The sequence below is a fragment of the Falco punctatus genome, assembly GCF_963210335.1.
Source record: "Falco punctatus genome assembly, chromosome: 20".
Classification (NCBI taxonomy): domain Eukaryota; kingdom Metazoa; phylum Chordata; class Aves; order Falconiformes; family Falconidae; genus Falco; species Falco punctatus.
The window spans coordinates 4,257,279-4,271,992 of NC_137600.1; the positions used below are offsets into that span (position 1 = coordinate 4,257,279).

A 14,714-nucleotide genomic window follows, 5' to 3' on the forward strand; every position below is an offset into this window, starting at 1 on the left:
GCGCCGCGCGCGCCCCGCCCGCGGGGAGCGGGGAGCTGGCCCTGGTGCTGGGGGGCGGGGGCGGGGAGGGGGAGAGGGAACGAGAGAAAAAGAGAAAACGGAAAAAGAGGAAAAAGAGGAAAAGAGAAAGGGAAAAGGAAAAGGAGAAAAAGAAAAAGAGAAAAAAGAAAAAGATAATTGGAAAGCAAAAGCAAAAGGGAAAGGGAAAGCAAAAGGGAAAAGGAAACAGGGAAAAGAGAAAGAAGAAAGAGAAAAAGAAAAAGAGAAAAAAGAAGAAGATAATTGGAAAGCAAAAGCAAAAGGGAAAAGGAAACAGGGCAAAGAGAAAGAAAAAAGAGAAAAAGAAAAAGAGAAAAAAGAAAAAGATAATTGGAAAGCAAAAGCAAAAGGGAAAGGGAAAGCAAAAGGAAAAGGGAACAGGGAAAAGTCAAGAGAAAAAGAGAAAAAAAATAAAAAAAGAAAGGAGAAAGAGAAAAAGAGAATTGGAAAGCAAAAGCAAAAGGAAAAAAGGGAAAGGGGAAAAGGAAAAGGAAAAAAGGAAAAGGGAATGGGAAAGGGAGAAGGAAAGAGAACAGGGAAAAGGCAAGAGAAAAAGAGAGAAAGAAAAAGAGAATTAGAAAGCAAAAGGGAAAGGGAAAGCAAAAGAGAAAACGAAAAAGAAAAGGAAAAAAGGAAAAGGGAATGGGAATGGCAAAAGGAAAAAGAATTAAAAAGGGAAGATAAAAAGAAAAGAGAAAAAGGACAAGGAAGAAAAAGGGAAAAGAAAGAAAGAGAAAAAAGAAAGAAGGTAGGAAAGAAGGAAAGAGAGAAAGAAAGACAAGGAAGCCAGCTGGCAGGAGGGGTGAGCGGCTGGGAAGACACGGGACGGAGCAATGCTGCCTTCAGAGAGCCACCAGGTGCTGGCCGCTTTTTTTAATTAAAAAAGATAGCAGGTTGTTTGTAAACACCTTTTTCCAGGAAACCATTAGTCTGTCAGCCTTCTGTTTCCTCACGGGCTGTGCATCTCTTCATACAGGGTAAATTTTAATAGTTGCTGCTTGTTCTCCTCCCCACCTAGCAGTGAGAGAGAACTGTTTGATGTTACAAACCAATATTATACCGCCTTCTCCATTACAACTGGAAATACCTTGGGGGAACACGTTGTCAATGAGATACCGGCAATGCCGTGCTTGTTTGTAGAGCAACAAGGTACCAAGGACTGGATGAGCCCGTTGGAAAAAAAAACCTCAAACAATTGCCCAGGAGGAGGGACAGCAAGTGGCCCATAGCGGAGGGGCAGCCCCCGCTGCCAGGGGTGCTCCACCGCACCTTGGGGTGCCAGCAGCACCCAGACCTCGCTGTTCCAGCCTGCTGCCGGCTGAAGCCCCCGGCACCGCGGTCAGCAGGCAGAGCCGGTGTGAGGTCCACTAGCAGTGATTTTTCAGACCCACATCCTACTCCGGGCCCCGAGACAGCCCATAAATTCTTTTATACTTTTTATTACATAGGAAACATTCACCATATTTTACTACCCCAGTCTGGCCAGGAAGAAAATTGTAGTCATATTTTTTTCCCCTGGTAGGGTTATTGAAAGAAAAATTCATGGCAAACATTTATAATGGTTAAAAAAAAACACGTCTCCAAGAGAACTGCCTGGAAAAATCCGACGGACGCATGGAAATGCCTCCAGAGCACATCTGAGTAAGCTTCCCATCATCTCTGCAAAACAAGTGACATGACACCGCAATCCCCTGCAGCAGCTTAGGGCTGCCAAACAACATGTGTCCTGACCTCGGGGCCTGCAAAAAAAAAAAAAAAAAAAAAAAAAAAAAAAGATAACAATAACAACAATAACTGTCTCCGCGTGCCCCTCCTCACCGAAAGAAGCTGAATCATTTTCTATCCAGAGCCCACGAACAGCTGAGCACTTCTGAGCTCCCTCAGTAGATGGTGGTGCTGCACTGCTCATCCTGTCTGCTTTGCAGCTATTCAGAAAGTCATTTCCAGGCCTAGACATTGCATTCTCAGCTCGTGAAATATATTTAAAGGCTTCAACTTCTGCCCTAACGCACACCCAGGGAATTCCTCGGGAGGATGTACTCATCTCACGTTACTGGCAATAGTTTTCGGCCATGCAGAAGCCAGATAAATGGCCTCAGTGGCAGATCTACATGCCAGCAGAGAAAAGGTGAATATGTTTAGGATGCATTTTCTTTCTCCGCAGTAAATCTCTGTATCCTGAATGTACGATGGTATCAGTTTTGGTTTTTAAAAGAAATCACAGAGCCAAGTGTCAAAACTTTAAGAAAACAGGAATGACGGAAGAAAAGAGATCACACTGTAAATGGCACGCCATTGCCATTCATGCATGCATTGCTCACCCATGCATGGCTATGATTTCCCATCCAGCTTTACTTAGGAGAAACCGGCCTTGTTAAGCCAAGAAATATCTCCTTGAGACAAAGCAGACAGCATAACGGTGTAGGGAAAGGCTGTGGACAGGCACCCCATCACCAGCATCCTTCTGTGGGAAGGAGGCAAAGGCAGAACTCAGCTGTGGAGGGACCACAACCTGTTGATACCCAGGGGAGAGGTGAGATTCCCTCACACCTCTCAGAAATCAGAGGTCAGATCAGTGCATTCTGGCCTTAAAAGTATTTACATCCACTATGAACGCTTATCGTCACACATAGTTTTGGAAATCCTGAAAAGCTGATCTACGTTGCGCACTAGGCAAAGGCAGCTTCTCAGCATCCTATGGACCAGCCCACAGCATGAGACGCAGTGACCTAAGTATTTCTCTTTTCCTTTTGAGGAAGATCTCTCTTTCAGTTTATTTGCCCTGTAATGCTAAAAATATTCAGCACATCAAGGAAAAACCTGCCTGGGAAGGGATGCTTTGGAGGCAGCTCCTTGTATGACATCCCACAGGTGAAGCAGCAACTCTGGTACTGCCTGCTGCGGGACTGTTGGATGTGCAGCTCCTTTCCCTCCCTTTGCAGGCTGCAAAGCGATGCAGGTGTCCCTGCAAAGCCTCCACACAGACCCTTTAGCAAACCCCCCAGCTGCTGCCTTTTCGGCTGTGTATCCTGCAGGAGCCTCTCCCACCCACCCAGCAAGCCCTTCCCCACTTGCTGGCTGATGCCCGGTGCACACGGCAGCAGTGACACTCACGCACCCAGCCCATGGACCCGCACCCACTGCCAACATTCACGGGCTTGACCCATTAAACACACACGTACGGCCTGTGGTGATGTGCAAACACGTGCAGAGGGAGCAGGGAAGAGCAACTCGTGTGATATCCCTCTTTCATCAAATTGTGCTCCCTGAGTTCTGCAGTTAGCCAAAAATCCCTGGTGTGCTGCGGGTCTCGATGGTGAGATTTGCCTGGTTTTACTCCAGGATGTGTAACACGGAGCCGCGGTTGCAACAAGAGCAGCCATACAAAGGACAAGCAGCACTGGGCAGCAAGAGAACGGCCATCAGTCACTGGAGATCAGCCCAAGACCTAGACTATTTACAAATGCATTTCTCAGGGGCATTTAACGATGCCAGCCTTGGCCCCCAGTGATTAATCCGTTCTCCGCCCCCCACAACCCCCACAGAAGGGAGGGCTGTGCAGTCCCTGGGCAGTGTGTTCGGTGTGCTCAGATCCAGGCAAGAGTTAAGGTGACTCTTAAGAGACAGATAAGCATTGATGAAAGCCTGGAAAGCGGGTGCCTCTGCTGCAGATAAACACTCCTGCCTCTCTCCTCCCAGTCCCCCTCAGCCCACCCCACCGTCCTGCTCTGACGCAGAAGGAGCTGCAGGGCTGAATGAAACTTGTTTGAGGTTCCAATTAAATCTCCATGGAAGAGGGACACTCATATCCTCTTCTGATAAAAGGTAATCATAAATCCTCCGGGAGCAGCAGCTGCACACCACACTACCTCCTGCAGCAGCAGCCGGCTCCTCGCACCAAAATGGGCTCCAGGGTAAGAGTTTGGTTTCCTCTGCTCCACACAACAGGTTTGCTTTGAGAAGGGGACAGGGTTTGTGGCTTGAGACGTGAGGGCTACATTAGTCTACATGTCTTTATTGTCTATGCTTCCTTACCCTTTCTCTCTCTCTCTTGTACTTTTTATATATATATATATCTTCTCTCGCATTAATTCTATTATTTGGTATTTACTAGCACTTGGAGGTACAGTGAGAAACCATCCCTGCTTCCCAACTTAGTGACCTGTGTGGCACTCATATTTGATGATAGAGGGTTTGAAGCATTTGGGGTTTTTTAATTAAAAATTGATAAATATCATTGCCTGGGATTTCAGGAAACCACAAGATTATTGGGAAGGGTGACCGTTTGGACTCAGCTCCATTCATTTTGCCACTTAGACTCTGAAGTGCCTAAGAGCTTGTAAGAACGTAATTAGCTAATTGTTTGGTTGGTTTAGTGCAAATTTCTGATTGATATTTTCAGTGTGACCAAGCAAGCAATCTTCTCTCAGCTCCTCTGAAGCCCTGATCTTACATGACGCATGTTAGGCTTTTAAGTCCTGATTCTTGCCATGACATTTCAATTAGGTCAAATGAAAAGACATGCATGGTAAATGAATTTCCTTTGAGACTGAATTTAATCTCCAAAGAACAAACACGGAATAAAAGATGTAGAGATTACCATAGATAAGCTACCGGCTTGATCCGTGCTTTCAGTCTTCAGAAGAAGACTTAAACGATGCCTTGAAGCAGGTACAAGATGTCTCAGGAGAGTGGAAACGGGTTAGAGCATACTTCATCTGCAACTTTAAATGCAAGCTCAATAAAACCACGGTCTTTGATAGCAAAGATGGTGGTCCCAGCTCCTGGGGAACAGCACCCAGGTCTTGGAGGACACAGGCGCCAAGTGACCTCAAGATTTGTGTTCTCAAGGGAGAAGCCATGAGCTGCGGGAGGTTGTAACCCAGAACCTTTTCTTTAAAGGTGACAGGAGACCATCAGCCCTGAGGACCAGGAGCCAGCAGGACCCAGGCTGAGCTCCAGGCTCCCAGCCATGCCCCCGGCTGCCGAACGTGTGCCCTGGCGCTGGCTGGCAGCGGGCAGGGTGTCGCGGAGGCTGGTGCTGGTGGTGGTGTTTGTCGCGCTGCTGCTGGACAACATGCTGCTGACAGTCGTGGGTATGGCGGGGGGCTCTTGCTGTGCTTTGGGTGCCACCTCGGTGTGTTGGCTCCTCGGTCGCTCTCCAGTCAGTGCCGGCAGGGAAAGCTGTGGGGAGGGCTGGGTGCTGGGAGCTTCCAGGACACCGACACCTGGCCAGCACCACTCAGTTCAGCTGTGTGCTGAGCCAGAAAATGGAGTAAAATCACTAATTAATCCCTTCCCTGTTGGTTTTTTTTTTTTCCCAGTACCGATTGTCCCCACCTTCCTTTATACAACAGAATATGAAGGCACCAACAGCTCTGTCGACTCAGCCCAGACTGAGCCGGCTCCTCCAGCCTCAAAGGCTTCTCTCTTCTCCTCCATGTTCTATTTTGACAACACCACGGTGACTGTCTCGGGCTCCACCAGCGCCGTGGAGCTGGTGAATGGGACAGAGAGCAGCCGCCCGCCACAGCCCCCCACCAGCAGCCCACCGCTGCCGAGCAGCTGCCTGGAAGGCGAGGAGTTCCTCGCCAAGGAAAATGTCCGTGTGGGGCTGCTGTTTGCCTCCAAGGCTCTCGTACAGCTGGTGGTCAACCCATCCGTGGGCCTTCTGACCAACAGGTAGGTCAGAGACCTGGGTTCATGCCGGGATGGAGCCCTGCGGGGACAGGCAGCTCCTGCCTGCAAAGGCGATTGCCATCAGCTGAGCAGCAAAGGGCTGGGCTGCATGTGCGACCACTGCAACCACGGAGTGACAGGAACCGGGGGGAGAACAGCAAGCGGGAGAATATATGCATCAAAATCAGCATAAATCTTACCTTTTCTAAAAGCTTACAAATGGCTTGCGTGTTCATATTACAACATAAGCTTCACTAATGCTCTCCACAGGTGCAGACATGCTATTTAACACCAATAACCACCAAACAAATGAAGACTCCCACCTCACTGCGGATATAATGTTGTTTTCAGATTTTCTGCCCCAGAGTTTTTCTTTGCCTTTGTCTCTAGCAGACCCGTGTGAGCTGTGCTGGGCTCATCTCCGCGTGGTCTGGGTGGGCAGATGAGTTGGTAAAACAGAGCCATGTCCCTGGGTGGGCTTTACAGTGTTATCTGGGGGCACTTAGACACTGGATGCTTCCTTGGGCGCATCCACACGTTCAGGAGATGCTTACCAGCCCCACAGAGGCGTGTGTGTTAAGACTGGGCAGCAAGACCAGATCTCAAGCTGAAATGAAGAACCCTCCCTGAGATGGTGCCTCTTTGTTCCCTTTCCAGGATAGGATACCACATCCCCATGTTCATTGGATTCATCATCATGTTCCTTTCCACAGTCAGTGAGTATTTCCCTTCCATCTGCCCTTCATGCACAGTGTCACAGGAGAAAATCCTTTGGTCTGTGCCTGCACTGCTGTCCCCATGCAGGAGAAAGGAGTGAGAGCAGAGCAACCGGTCTCAGAAAGTGGTGACAAGAAAGTACGAGTGGCCCTCTGCCCCTCCAGCACCCAAACTGGTGCAAGCTGAGGCTGCTCTAACCCTCTGCAGGGTTTTAACGCTCGGTCCATGGTTCTGCCTGATGCTGTCTCTCCCCTTCCTCCACAGTGTTTGCTTTCTCGGGCACCTACACCTTGTTGTTCATCGCCCGAGCCCTCCAAGGCGTTGGATCATCGTTCTCATCAGTTGCAGGTAAGTGTTTTCACTACACCTCAGTCCCTGCGTTAGCTCCCCTTCTCCGGGTTCAATTACTGTCTCAGGAATGATGAGCAGCACAGACACACCAAGGGCCTTCCTCGGCTTCAAAGTCCTCCTCGCCATGCCTGCTGGGCTGGCACAGACAGCGCACCCACACAGCCCAGCGGCAAGCAGATAAATCCTCCCAAAAGCCCAGGCTGCTTTCAGAGAGGGCCACCACCACCATGGTACCAGCCAGCCTCATGTGGCTTCTCCTTTCTCTCTGCTCCCAGGCTTGGGCATGCTGGCCAGCGTGTACACAGATGACTCCGAGAGGGGCAACGCAATGGGGATCGCTCTTGGAGGCTTGGCCTTGGGTGTGCTGAGTAAGGAAACCTTCCTCCCAACGGAGTTTACAGCAACAGCATCTCCAGAGCTTGGCTGGCCACCACCTATGGCTTCCACCTGCCGGGCTGCACCCCTTCCCCGGCAGCACCCCATGGCACGGCCACCTGTCCTCCTCCCTCCTTCTGCTCACCCTCCGCAGCCACTGCCCACGGGACCCGACACCTTCCCACCACCTCCACCAAACACCCGCCGGGGGATTCAGAGGAAACCCCGCCGGCAGGAGCCGAGCGCTGCTGCCCGGGCACTGGGGACGGTGGCACTGCTGCTGTGTGACGCAGCCCTTCCCTTGCAGTCGGGGCCCCTTTTGGGAGCGTGATGTACGAATTCGTGGGGAAAGCATCTCCCTTCCTGGTCCTGGCATTCCTCGCCCTCTTGGATGGAGGTGAGAAGCTAAACGGTTTAATCATACAAAAAAAAAAAAAAAAAGCAAAACAACCCCCCCAAAAAAAAACCCAAACCCACAACAAAAAAACATGGAAAAAGATATAAACGTGGACATTTCGGGGAGAATCGCGCAGGGCTTGTGTGAGGGAAGAAGCACATTAATACAACATGGGTGATATGATCAGCACCGGTTATTCTGTTATTGCTAAATCATATGTTTTCTACCACCAGACGACTGGCATAGCAATAGAGTAAGAATTAGTCCCTCATTACTTAATAAACCCCCTGATTGCTTTAATGGCTTGAATAGCACATTCAGTAAAGCTCTTTGAACTGCGAATTCTTTGTGAAAGGCACACTTGTCTGCAGCCTCTTCACCAGCCATGAAGGAATTAGGCTTTGCCAGCATAAATGGTGATCCTTGTTCTTTCTCTGATCGCTGCATTACAGATGCAGGCCACGAGAGCCTTCAGAGCGTAACCGCAAAGTTATAGACAGCAGAAACGTGCATTTTTAGTGGGAAGTATTAAGCTAATTAAATTATAGTCACAGTTGCCATCTTTGCCTAGTTGTAATGCAAGATATCTTTAATGAAGCGTGTAAGAGCTTTTGGAAAATGAAACGCAGGTCCCATCCATATGAAACTTTCTTTTTTAATCCTGTTCTTTTCCAGATCTAATTTCTGTCATGCTTTAGCTGTGGCTCCCCAGCAGGCAGCTGGCAGCCTGACGGAGAGCACTTGCACATTTGACTGCTTCGTGGCTTGACAAAACAATTCTAACGCAGCTCACTCCAGGGAGTTTGGCTGCTCCCTCTCACAGGAGGGAGCCCCCTCTGCCCCTGCCCGCTTGAACGATGTCCCCAGACAGTTTCTGCTTGCCCGGGGGTTCTGCTGATGAAAGGGGTCAGGCTGAAGGAAAAGCCAGAGGGAAATGCAGATCGAAGTGATGCTGTTGCCAGGAGGAAGCTAATGTCAGGTTTTTCTTCCCAGCTTTGCAGCTCTGCATACTGCAGCCCTCCAAGGTCTCCCCCGAGGTGAGTACAGATGCCTGCGCGCACATGAGCCGGCGCCAGGCAGCGTGAATGAAGCAGGCAGGTGTTCCCCGAGGAGGAGGGCTGTGCAGGCACCCAGCCCAGGATGGGTGCGAAGGCACCCGTGGCTCTCAGCCACATAAACCCCCTTTGCCATCCCGCAGAGCACCAAAGGCACGCCAGTGTTCACCCTGCTGCGAGACCCCTACATCCTGGTGGCTGCAGGTAAGGGCGGACGTCAGCACGCACCGTGCTCCTCTTTGTGCAAACTGTGTCTTCTGATTGAAGAGATTCACTCATGCCTGCTTGAAACTGCAGCAAAAGGTGGCTAAACCAGAGCATTTCTCCCCTCTCTCCCTGTCAGGTGCCCTCTGCTTCTCCAACATGGGGGTGGCCATGCTGGAGCCCACCTTGCCCATCTGGATGATGCAAACCATGTGCTCCCCGAAATGGCAGCTAGGTAGGTGGTGTGCTTTGCAGCCTCTACTCCCAAACAGCTGCTTGACACAGTTTAGCTAGAACCGGTCCTGCTTCGGCCCTGCAAGGTGGATTGAATAATCTCTTAGATCATTCTAGAAAAGAAGAAAACATATGCCCTCACCCGCACAGAGCAAGTGATCCCAGGCTGCGTGTTGCTCCAATTTCAGCTGGAAATGTCCTTAGTGGTAGCTATACAATGTGCTTTTCTCTATTACTGAAAAAATTGTATAGAATCAGGCTCCCCACAAGAGCAGTAACAGTGGAAGAAAGGCTGTTTCGTGCACAGGAAGCCTGTCGAATCCCGTCTTCTGCAGGGCAGATAATGGTATCGTGCTGGGCTGAAATCGTGGCAGCCAGATGGGTTTTGCAGAGGCAGCTCTGAGTAAAACAAGGCCATTTACAGAGTCCCAGGCAGGACAGGATGATACGTGCTAATTACCAGCTGCCTAGAAAATGTGATGTGGAGATAACATTGTCTGTGTTTGCTACAAAAATAAAAACGAATCGTTATAAACCCCAACTGGCTGTGGAATGACCCGAGGGGTGCCCCAGGCTACACTCAGATCCCAAATTGAATTGCAGCCCAGGAGCACGAGGGCTGAGAGCTCCTAATCGAGTTATCCTCTGGTCAGGCAGGAGCATCTATCCCGATAAGAGCCTACGATGCTTCTCAGGAGCAAGCGATTGAGCAAGGATGGACAAGGGTAAAGCAGCATCCCAAGGATTCTGGCAGTGAGGAGAAGGGACAGCATAGCTGCCTGGCAACCACAAACGTCACAGGCTGAGAAAAGCTCTCCGGGCTGTCCCCATCACCACTGAACTCAAGGGGAAGCTTTGAGGTGACTTAGCAGTACCCAGAGGTCAGCAGATATCAAAGAAAATCCCAAATATACACTAGGTTTTCAGGTACCTGAGATTTGAGAGTGATTTGGATTTAGACACAGTCCAACCACAAGCCACCTGTCTCACAAGCCGTTATGAACGTAAGGGGCTTCTTTATTTGTATGCTTCAGTTAGCCCACTGAAAAAAAAAAAAAACAACAAAAAAACGTGGACTACATCTGCAGGATTAACCATGTTCTGTAGTTGTTAGTGAGAGGAAAGAAAATTAACCATAGGCGTGTTTCAATAAGGAAGTTGTCTTATTGAAACGGAGCTGATCAGTTTTATTTATAGTCAGTGGGTGAGCATATTAAAAATAAACAACTGGTAAATCAACAAGCAGTGCAAATATTTAATTTTGTCTACATAATGACCCCCACGGCCTTTGACTTAAACAGTTATTTTACCCCTCTTTATTTAGTAAATGAAAAGCAGAAGGCAAGGGTAGAAAGGTGGAAGAGGAAGAAACTATGACGGGAAAGAAGGACGAGCTCATTGAAGTGGGGACAAAAATGTTCTGCATTTAGCTTCTGTCACACAGATCTTGTGGGTGAATCACTGCACCACTGTGTGTCTCCCTGCATCAAAAGCAAACATTTTCCACGCTTCCCTCTGTTTTCACAGAGGGACCCCTGCCCCCCCCCCCCCCCTACAGGGCACGGAGCAGCGGGGCAGCCAGCGCAGCTGTGACATGGAGCAATGGGAGTGGGGGACACAGAGAAACAACCAGTGCACAGCTGGGCACCCACAGAGTGGGTGCGGGACGTTACCTTGTCTTGCCTGGCTCGTGATATTCTCCAAACGAGAGAGGCAGTTAGTGAACATTTTTGCAAATCCCCTATATTTGCTCAGGGATTACACAATTTTTTTTTTATTATTATTTTTTTTATTCTTTCTCTCCCCTTCTCTCTCAGGGATGGCATTTCTCCCTGCCAGCATATCCTACCTCATCGGCACCAACCTGTTTGGGATTCTGGCTAACAAAATGGGCCGGTAAGTGGAATATAAGAGATTTCAGTGCAACCCAGCCCAGTCCTGTGCTTTCAGCATGAATGACACTCGTGGTGTTGTGCACACTGAGGACATCTGCCCTCTCCTAACTGCGGCCTTGTTGCAGGTGGTTGTGCTCCCTGATTGGCATGGCTGTGGTGGGGATTAGTCTCCTTTGTGTAAGTAGCGCAAGACAATTCTGAGACCTTTCTGTAGAAGAATCAGCAGGGGCAGTGGGCGACAGTACGGCGATGGGGTTACGTGCCTGGCAGACAGCAGATGACAGACAGTTCAGTGGTTGCATGCGCGTTTCAGATTCACAGCTATATTACACCTTCACACCTCATCCAGCTCTTCTGGCCTCACTCACATATCTTCTCTCTCTCCTCTCAAAGGTACCTCTGGCCAAAAATATTTATGGGCTGATTGGCCCAAACGGTGGGCTTGGCTTTGCCATAGGTAAGCTGTTGGTGGTCAGGGTCTGCAGCACAGCTCAAACGCAGGTCTCGCCACCGCCCTCAGACAAGGCAAGGACTGATCGGGTCCTTCTTGCTCTTGGCAGGAATGGTGGACTCCTCAATGATGCCCATCATGGGTTACCTTGTGGATCTTCGCCACACCTCCGTCTACGGCAATGTCTATGCCATAGCTGATGTCGCCTTCTGCATGGGCTTTGCGATTGGTATGGAGGAACTCATGGGATGATGTACTCAGTGTGTATCTCCATAAGTTTATCACTCCCTTTCTTCCACCCAGTGTCCACTGCAAGCAACTGGCAGGGAGTCTGCAACCCAGTCACCGTAGATTCACAGACCCCCTCCAAACTGGAAAGGCACCTTTTGTTCTCTCTTATCTTAGCCTTCTTTAACTTTTAAATTTGCAGGTCCATCCACGGGCGGTGCAATTGTACGAGCTATTGGGTTTCCCTGGCTGATGGTCATCATTGGAGTTATCAATATCACTTACGCTCCTCTCTGTTGGTACCTGCGCAACCCTCCCGCTAAAGAGGAGAAGATTGTGAGTTTAAGTAGTCTTTATTCCCTTAAAGTATAGGGGATTGATAATCCAGAGATTTTGGGGGAGATAATAAACTTGCCAGGGTTTGTGCCTTCCCTTTTGGGCTCTACTCTGCCCTCAGAAAAGGGCCGAAAAACTCAAGACAATAAAACCAGAAACATTTAGAGCTACGATCCTCCCCTTAACTCACAGCTTGTATTCCCTGGGTGAAAGTTCTTGGCTACCTTGTCTTTCTCTGAAGTGATAATACTCCCGATAACTGTTCAAATTAATCACCGTTTTTACTAAAGCATGACTTCTTCTCTCCTTTACCCAGGCAATCCTAAGCCAGGAATGCCCCATGCAAACCAAAAGCTACACCACTCAGAAAACCCTGCGCGACTTCCCTCTCACAGATGACAGCGATGTGGAGGCAGAAAATGCGGAATAGCAAGTACAAGGATGCACACCCTGTTTTGAAGCTACTATTATATTTACAGAACGTGGATGTATTAGCACCCAAGAATAACAAAGCCTCCCCCAAGACTTGCGGACACAGGATGGACACAGGCTGTCTCGTTGACCTGTTCCCTCGGCCATGCAATCCACAGCAGGGAGCAGAGAGCCAGGATCTGGAGGTTCTATCCATTAGTTAAGCCACTCGTTTGCTGTGTGACTTCTAGGCAAGTTACCCAAACTCACCACATCTCACCTGTAAAAATAAGTTACAAAGATGAGGAGAATCGTACCAGCCTGTCCCACAGACCAGTATCATCCCAGGCACAGCCTACCCATGCAGTAAGGGATAATATCAACATCTCTCCCACATGAGTCCAGTGGCATTTGTTAATAACTTTAAAGCACTTAATGTTCTTGGAAAAAAAAAAACACTGGAAAAAAAGCCGAAAATTAAATCAATGCTATCAGCTTTGGGAGATTTCTTTCTCCAGAATTCTACTAGAATTGCCAGCATAAAACCTTTCTGTAACAACAAAGCACTATCCATCTGTGTCACTGCCAGTCCGTCAATAAAGATGTCACTGTGCTGCTAATGTGTTCCACGCTCTGCTGAAGACAGTTAAAAAAAATTGTTTATTGCCATCTCAGTATAGTTTTATGTGTTGCGCTGTTTATGTGCTACTTATAGCTGCCTGTGTGTCCTTACCAACAGCTATTAAATCCATTTATTTGAAGAACTCTAAGAAATTCAGGTAGAAATAAGGCTGAAAGCAGCTTCAGACTCTTAAACATAGACTCAGACAACAAAGCTAGTTAGATCGCCTGTGATTACAAGTGAGTAATACAGCATTTTTTAAAATCCCTGCCTCTCAGCTGAGATGAGGTAACGGCCTGTATTTGTGATCCTAACCCATCACAATGAGAAGTACAATAGATTTAATCGCCCCTTTGCAATTTCCCAGCCACAAGTTTAGAAAGAGAGCAGCTGCACTGTTAACAATAATTATTGAGCATAATGGTCTGTAAAGTTACAATTAAGTAAGAGAGAGTGAAGTAATAGAGGTACCAAATTCATTTTATAAGTATCAGAGAAATTCCCGTGATCTCATTTTTTCCAGTGAAACCTCAAACTTACAGCTTCTCTGGTTCCACTGTTGGCAGTTTATATAAAACTCATTTCTGTCTTGAATGAGCAGTTGTATAATGCACAGCCATTTCACTTGCCAGAAAGAACAGATGAATCACTGCTCAGGAGCCTGAGCGGCACAATGCAGATGCACTTGCCAGCAGGGAAACAGGAGGATAATAACAATTCATCAAGATTTGGTACCTTATGACTCATTATCAAAGGTCATAAATGGCTATTGTCAGGCAATCCCACATCCACAGCGGGCCCATTGCCTCTTGCTTTGCACATAGAAGATGAAATTATATTTCTTAGGCTGACTGGAAATGACTAACGCTAAGCTTGCTCTCAAAAAAACGGTTATTTTTATCTTCCACCTGTTCCCCTGCTTTGCCAAGAATAAAAGGAAAAACATGTTTGCTTTCTGTGACGGAAAGCAAAAAAGTACGCCGTTCCATTTGGGGTTCTATCGACACCTCCACAGCGCACCTCCCAGTTAAATATTTAATCCTGTCTGATCTCTGTGTGTTGCTCTGGAAACTCGCTCCCTCTGATTCTGCCAGGTGGGCTCCCCGCCAGCCAGCCCCCCCCCAGCCAGCCAGACCCCCCCAGTCCGCCCCCCCCCCCCCAAGCCCCCCCAGCCCCGCTGCAACAGGCCACCCTCCTGCCTCCGGCCTTGGCAGCTCTGGCTTTTTAATTCATCAATTTAGCGCGGTGCCACGGGCATTGGAGTTTCTCTGTTCTGAGTCATTAGGTCGTAATCCCTGCATCAAACCACCTCTTTTTTTTACTCGCCCTGCTGAAAAAAGAAAAAGCATTGAATTCTCAAGGCGTTAGTAGTGATATGCACAGGCCTTGCTGGCTCTGCGGCGGGGGGACACCAGTCAGGGGGGCTGTAGCTGTGAAGTTTTGCCCCCTCGGGCCCAGGTCGCCGATAAACGTTTCCCTCACGGCTCTGCAGCGAGAAACGGCAGCGCGGGGCGCTGGCAGACCCCCCGTCGCAAGGCGACCGCCATCTCTGCCGGGAGCGGGGAGGAGGAACGACAGGGCAGGCGGGCCTGAGGCCGGGCCCCCCCCGCCCCCTCAAGCACGACAGGCCCCGACCAGGCCCCGGAGGGGGGAGGGGGCTTCCTGCTGACAACGCGCTGCACAGGGCCCGTCCCGCGGCTGCGCATCCCCTCGGGCTCCG

The 14,714-nt window shown here is 49.2% G+C and overlaps 1 protein-coding gene and 1 long non-coding RNA gene across 3 annotated transcripts; one reads left to right on the plus strand and one right to left on the minus strand.

Annotated features, from left to right (window-relative positions):
- Window positions 1-101: 101 nt before the first annotated feature.
- On the plus strand, window positions 102-12,391 carry SLC18A1 (solute carrier family 18 member A1; the record flags this gene model as incomplete). Of its 2 annotated transcripts, XM_080370185.1 has the most annotated exons (15): window positions 102-5,135; window positions 5,364-5,721; window positions 6,376-6,434; window positions 6,700-6,783; window positions 7,062-7,154; window positions 7,469-7,558; window positions 8,552-8,595; window positions 8,757-8,817; window positions 8,957-9,052; window positions 10,869-10,947; window positions 11,072-11,123; window positions 11,340-11,403; window positions 11,507-11,626; window positions 11,828-11,961; window positions 12,278-12,391. In XM_080370185.1, the coding sequence occupies exons 1-15, from the start codon at window positions 5,012-5,014 to the stop codon at window positions 12,389-12,391; spliced, it is 1,572 nt and encodes a 523-aa protein (XP_080226311.1). In that variant the 5' UTR covers window positions 102-5,011. The 2 variants fall into 2 exon arrangements, with proteins under 2 accessions (XP_080226311.1, XP_080226310.1); XM_080370184.1 differs by lacking the exons at window positions 11,828-11,961; window positions 12,278-12,391 and having other exon boundaries at window positions 102-3,953; window positions 4,942-5,721; window positions 10,869-11,649.
- A 23-nt stretch (window positions 12,392-12,414) lies between these two features.
- LOC308055779 lies at window positions 12,415-14,466 on the minus strand. Its single transcript, XR_013924607.1, has 2 exons — window positions 14,321-14,466; window positions 12,415-12,652 (listed from the first exon to the last, which is right to left on the minus strand). It is a non-coding gene; the product is annotated as an uncharacterized lncRNA (long non-coding RNA).
- Window positions 14,467-14,714: the final 248 nt, after the last annotated feature.